The following is a 5,812-nucleotide window of genomic DNA, read 5'->3' on the forward strand; positions in this document are numbered from 1 at the left end:
GACCAGAGGAGATCTGCGATTCTCCAGAGGCGAGGGCGAGTGAGATATGCGAAGATGCAACACAGTGATCACAAAATTCATACGAGGGATGCGGGGGAGTCCTGCTTGCGAAACCATGAAGAAAAATGCAATAATAAAATGTCGCGACACTAAAAATTTAGACCGATGGCGATATTCAAATGGAAAGATAAAGTTTTCACAATATCGCCGCATCTTATAAGCTGACCCAAACTGGCACGAAGTGAAAGAGAGGAGCCCACTGGTGGAATCTATTTATGGAATTGATAAAGCCCACCCAGCATCGAGCCGCCTAGTCTGCCCAAGTCATCATGTTCTCTCCTGTGCTTTACTCGCAATTCCAGACCTAGCCCTGGAGCTGTCAACTTTCGTCTACCGTGGGTCAGTCGGTGGCTCGCCTCTTTTTTTTTTTTCCGAAAATTTCTCGCGTCATCTCTTTTGCTGTACTCGCAACTCCAACACTAGCCCTGGAGCTGTCAACTTCCGTCTACTGTGGGGTCTGTCGGTGGCTCGCCTCTTTTTTGTTTTCTGAAAATTTCTCGCGTCATTTAAATAGCAGGCAAGGACATTTTCTCCTTCGGAGGTCTTTTTAATGCACGTCGCTCCACTCCCCAACTCGTCCGCTATCACTCCAACTATCACCAGGTCTGGTGATTGCCTTTCTCGTTTGATTCGATCTTTGTTGCTTCCCTTGGTTTATTTTGGTTTTCTTGTTGATTTCAGTTCCTTTGGGTAGTATCTTAACGTTCAGTATCGCTGAAGGCAAAGCTTGAAGAGTTTCCACGGTCTTCTTAAAATGCGACCAACGACGGAGGGTATGGATGACTGTTTAATGTTTTGGCTTTAAACTTGATGGAAGGTTCAATTCTATGTTAAACTTTTGCCTTATTTTTCTAGCCCCCCGGCCTCCTCGTGTGATGCTGATGAAAGACAACAAGCCTATTTGCCGCACCAGATGCTCCAATGATCTTTCATTAGAAATGTATGGTTGTCCTCAATCTTCTCTATTAGTTGTTAGAGAAAGATATATATATATGTTTTCACTCACGCTGGAAGAACAGAGAAATCACAAACGAGAATCGTTGTTAAATTGTGATCTCAAGAAGCTTTCATTGAGAAAATTACAAATACAAATTTCTTTAATCTTTACACAAGAATAGGGGTGTAAATGGCTGAGCTTGAGTGAGCCCGAAGTTTCTTTGTGTTTGGCTCATTCAATTTTTATCTTGTTAGTGTTCGGCTCATGTGGCAGACAACATTAGAGAAAGTCTTAGATGGTTCGGTCACATTAAACGCTAATCATGTGATGATAGAGTTGATGTTTTAGATTCGACTTATATTAAGAAAAATAGAGGTAGACCTAAAAAAAGCTTGGCCATGTTGTATAAAAAATAATATTAATTTGCTAGAATTAAATAAAAATATGACACTTAGTAAGAGGATACAATGGAGATAAAGGATTCATGTAGCCGACGCCACTTAGTAGAATCAAGACTTGTTGTTGTTGTTGTTCGACTCGTGTTCAAAATAACTCATGAATAGTCTGTTTGTGTTTGACTCGATACAAACATATTTGTTCAAATTAAACTCGTGTTTAGCTCTAACTTCAGTTCGAATTAAAATTTCATATATTAATTTTTATTTTAAAACATAAGGAACGAAAAATACCTACCTAGCATCTAATTTTTCTTTTTCTTACATTGAAGGGACATTTACATACATAACACCCAATTCTTATGTAATTACATATATAACATCCAATTTTTTATAAAAATTAAAGGGACATTTACATACATACCACTCACTTCTTTTGTACTTACACAACTAACATCTAATTTTTTTTTAAATTTATATAATTCAAATCTTGAAATATCATATCAAAGGTATCATTGTTTTAACTTTTATATTATTTATTTATTATTTAATTAATTCGAACCAAAACGAGCCGAACACAATTCTTGTTGGGCTCATTTATAAATCAAGCCAAAAAAAAAAATATACTTTTTTGGTTCATTAGCTTAACGAACTTATCGAATACGAGCTACTTATCGAGCCGATTACAAGCTGCTTGCGAACGATGAGTCTTGCTAAGAAGCACCTGTGATAAAAAAAAGAACTGCTGCTGCTAACGAAAACTGTTGTCATTTTTTACACTGCAGAAAACTAATCATCCCAACCATTTATAGTGCATTGCTAGGATGTTACTTACAAGTCATAAACTTAATAACAGTAAGTAACCAAAGCTGAGAGGGTTTGGCTGAACAGTTTTGTTAATCTCGAAACAAACAAACACTTCACCTTGCTTCAAAATTAACATTGAACTACAAATCTTCATCCTGAAGCACTTTCTCCATGTTTTCAAATCCGATCAAGTTTAGAGAAGGTGTAAATTTATTGCTAAAAACATTATTACTTATCATAGTAGCTGCTTTTTCTTCTGTTCCAGTAATGTCAAAATTTAATACTTCTGTCAAAACCGCATCTCTGATAAAATGTAAGATCACATCAACATTTTTAGATTTATTACAAGAGTGTTACCTCTTAATATATATCACAATGACTGTCATTACACATCACAACGTTTTTCTACAAAGCTTCCCTATCGGCTTTTGTAATGCGTATATATTCTGCTTCGGTGGTTGATAAGGTTAGAAAAAATTGCAAACTAGCTTTCCAGCTACCATAACCGCCATGCAATATAAAACAAAACTAGTTGGAGTTTTTTGAGTATATAAAAAAATTTAAATCTGCTCGACCCTTCATTACTTCTTTCCGGCCTTAAGTATTTCCAAAACATAGGCCAACATGAATAGTTCCTTTGATGTATTTTGTCAACCCATTTAAGAATTTACTAATGTTCTTTCCTAGGGTTCATCTTGAACCTGCGAATCATACTCGTCTTAAATCCGCGAACCATACTGACTATATAAGCTAACTTAGGCCAAGTTCATAAAATCAAAATCAAGCTTTTGCTTTTTCTTTTTCGAACTTTTTTAATAACTATTTGGTTTTAACCATACTTGTCGTCGGATTATGATTGGTCAAAACTCCCTTCTCTCTAATACTGATTTTCGTGCTTTCAATTTTTTCTTACTTTGTACCATATTAGATTTGTTTTTGATGTCTTTTTATTAATGAATTGGTGGCCTTAGTTGTGTTTTGTAATATTTTATTTTAAATTACAGCCCTTCCACCTGGACAATTGTCAAATTTAAACCTCGTTCTGTTTTCCAATGGAATATTTTGGCCCAATTTCAATTGTTTCCAGATCCTCAAAACTGTCATCAAATGAGAGAGTGGGCACAGTTTCTGTCTTATCTACAGCAGTCTGGGATGGTGAATTTTTTACTTTATTGTTAATTCATTATAAAGCAATGTTTTTGTACCTTCCAATGTACCTAATTCTGATTATTGAGATTATTAGCTTCATCAAGTTTTGAAGATTAGTTGTGCTTTGCAGGTTGCTGTTGTGTATGCTGATTATTTCAGCTTTTACATACTTGCGCTTAATGGAGATCAGGAATATACTTACTGTATAGTTCATCTATGGATAAGAAATCCTGCTTTGGCATCTGATTATGAAAGAAATGGTGGATGGGGTGAATGATTCTAGTTTATTTACTCTATTTTGTTTTTTAAATTGAAAGATTTTTTTTTTCAACCATTTTTTATTCAACTTTACAAACAATATTAAGCTGAATGGCTTAAAATTTTCCTCAAATTATTCAAAGCATGTTTGGTTGACTGACATTGCATTGTTAACTCTTATTATTTAGACATGCCAACCGTTTGGTTTTACCAACATATCTAACTAACTGCTATATAAATGATTGTTATGCCCTAATTCATTGACGTCTAGATGTGTGTTAGAAATGGCTGTCATCTTGCAATGTTTGGACTTCTCAGTATTTGCTTATTAAAATATTGAAAATGCTAACATATTTAAATCATTAACATTAAAATAGAGATAATATTTAGTAGATAGCTAACATTCATCTATTAATAGTAACATATTATTAACACCAACATCTAAATAATATTGATTTCTAGCTTTAAAATAGCAACAAATATGTTGGATCTTATTTTGTTCGTGTGTTATAATAGAACCTTACTTACTCAGGGGAAAAGAGAAACTGGTAGAGAAAAGTATGTCAAAAAAACTTAAGAGGGGAAAATCCACTATAATGCTCAAGTGTGAACCATACAGAACAAATGCTGAACTCTTGGTTCTTCCCAATTTTCTCTATTTATAGGTTAAGATCTGGGATCTAAAGCAATATAGAAATTATCACTGAATAAGATATACATGTAAGAAAATATAAAGTATAGGACTTGTGCTGTCTAAGTAGATACTCAGACTCGGACTTGCAATCATTTGTCTTTGCTTGTTAAGTTTCTTAATCATAATCGTTGAGCAGCTCTTTGGACTTTGGTGATGTTGACCTCATTTTTAGTGAGGTCTAGTCTTCCTCTTAGGATTTAGGATCTAGCCTTAGGGTTCTCGCTTTGACTATCTTAGAACCTTAGAAATGAGACCCGCCTCGTTTTAGAAATTCAACCCACTTCTGTACCCTTTTGGAGTTTCGCGTCTGTGGTATCGACTTCTAGCACTTAGAAGGGTGAAACCAACATGAGAAAACCCAAAAGGAATTCCTATAGGATCTTTTGAGCCTTAATGTGGCCTTCTGCACAATTCGCACTCCCGCGTGCACGAATCTTGCAATTCGGAGAATCGACACGCCCAATCGCCACAATTCACATCGCTTGCACTGTTACTTGTCGAAGACTCGAGTAAACCTTTTGAAATGATCGATCACGGGTCGAAATTTTGTGAAATTTGAATTTTGACGTGTTTTTGGCCCGATTGTCGACGACGTCGTCCGAGCGACCCCGGATAACAAAACGGACTGCGTCAGCGAGACCGGAATGTCGATTTTGACTAGGGAGGACACTCATTTTGTTACGACGCCGCGCGTGAGTAAATCGCATATGAATTAGTGTATATATATATATATATTAATTTATATAAACCAAATCTTTCCTTTCCTCTTTAAGCCCTAAATCCCTAAACTCACACCCGAGCTCTGCCTCCCTTCCCTCTCCCGTTCGCGTGCCTGACCTTTCCCTTTATCGGTCTCGAGCCAACCGAGCTCGTCCTACTCCACGCGAGAGAGAGTTGACTTCTCATTTGTCCTTGCCCGACACTTTCTGCCCGCGGCTCTTCTTCCCGAAGCCCTCTCCTTCCCGAAGCCGTGCCAATCTCCCCGGGCTGTGGTTTTTTCCTTTTCTTGATAGTTTGACTCTGGGAAGTTTGCTTTTTGGTACACTTGAATGACAAACTCTCTCTTCTTCCCGATACTTTCCTCGCTGCCACTAGGCTCGCCGCTTGGTCCTAGATGTTTCGGTTGCTTCGCCTTCTGTGAGCAGGGAATGCGTCTTTTTCTTCTTTGGCCCGATTCGAGTACCGTGGTGGATGGGGTGATCTTCTTTCTCTTCCCCTCCCTTCTCTGGATATAAACATAGTTTCTTTTAGGGTTTTGGGGTTTGTTGAAAAAGTTTGCAAAAAAAAAAAAAGAAGAGAGGAGTAGAGATTTTGGCTGTGAGAGGAGTTCAAGGAGGAGATTTCTGTGAGGGCATCTCCTTGAGGTGGCTTCTTGTGTTGAAGTGCTTTACATTTGCATTAAGAAGGTACTCTTCCAGTACAACATGCTAGTTTAATCCACTTTCATGTATTTTGAGATGTTTACCTTAAGAGCATGTTTCAGGGGTTCGATTTGGTTACTTGCTTAGAACC

General features: G+C 37.0%; 1 protein-coding gene across 3 annotated transcripts in view; it reads left to right on the forward strand.

Moving 5' to 3' along the window:
- The first annotated feature begins 331 nt into the window (after positions 1–331).
- The window catches only part of LOC110031410 (MORC family CW-type zinc finger protein 2-like), a 121,385-nt gene continuing 115,904 nt past the window's right edge, over positions 332–5,812 (forward strand). Inside the window, exons 1-6 of one of the 3 annotated variants that reach the window (XM_020734589.1) lie at positions 332–399; positions 575–663; positions 742–833; positions 916–1,000; positions 3,204–3,354; positions 3,479–3,617. In XM_020734589.1, coding sequence (XP_020590248.1) covers positions 815–833; positions 916–1,000; positions 3,204–3,354; positions 3,479–3,617 — 394 coding nt within the window. In that variant the 5' untranslated portion in view covers positions 332–399; positions 575–663; positions 742–814. The other 2 variants (XM_020734588.1, XM_020734587.1) reach the window with 2 other exon arrangements.

Source organism: Phalaenopsis equestris, unplaced genomic scaffold, assembly GCF_001263595.1.
Source record: "Phalaenopsis equestris unplaced genomic scaffold, ASM126359v1 Scaffold000807, whole genome shotgun sequence".
In the NCBI taxonomy this organism is placed as follows: Eukaryota; Viridiplantae; Streptophyta; class Magnoliopsida; order Asparagales; family Orchidaceae; genus Phalaenopsis; species Phalaenopsis equestris.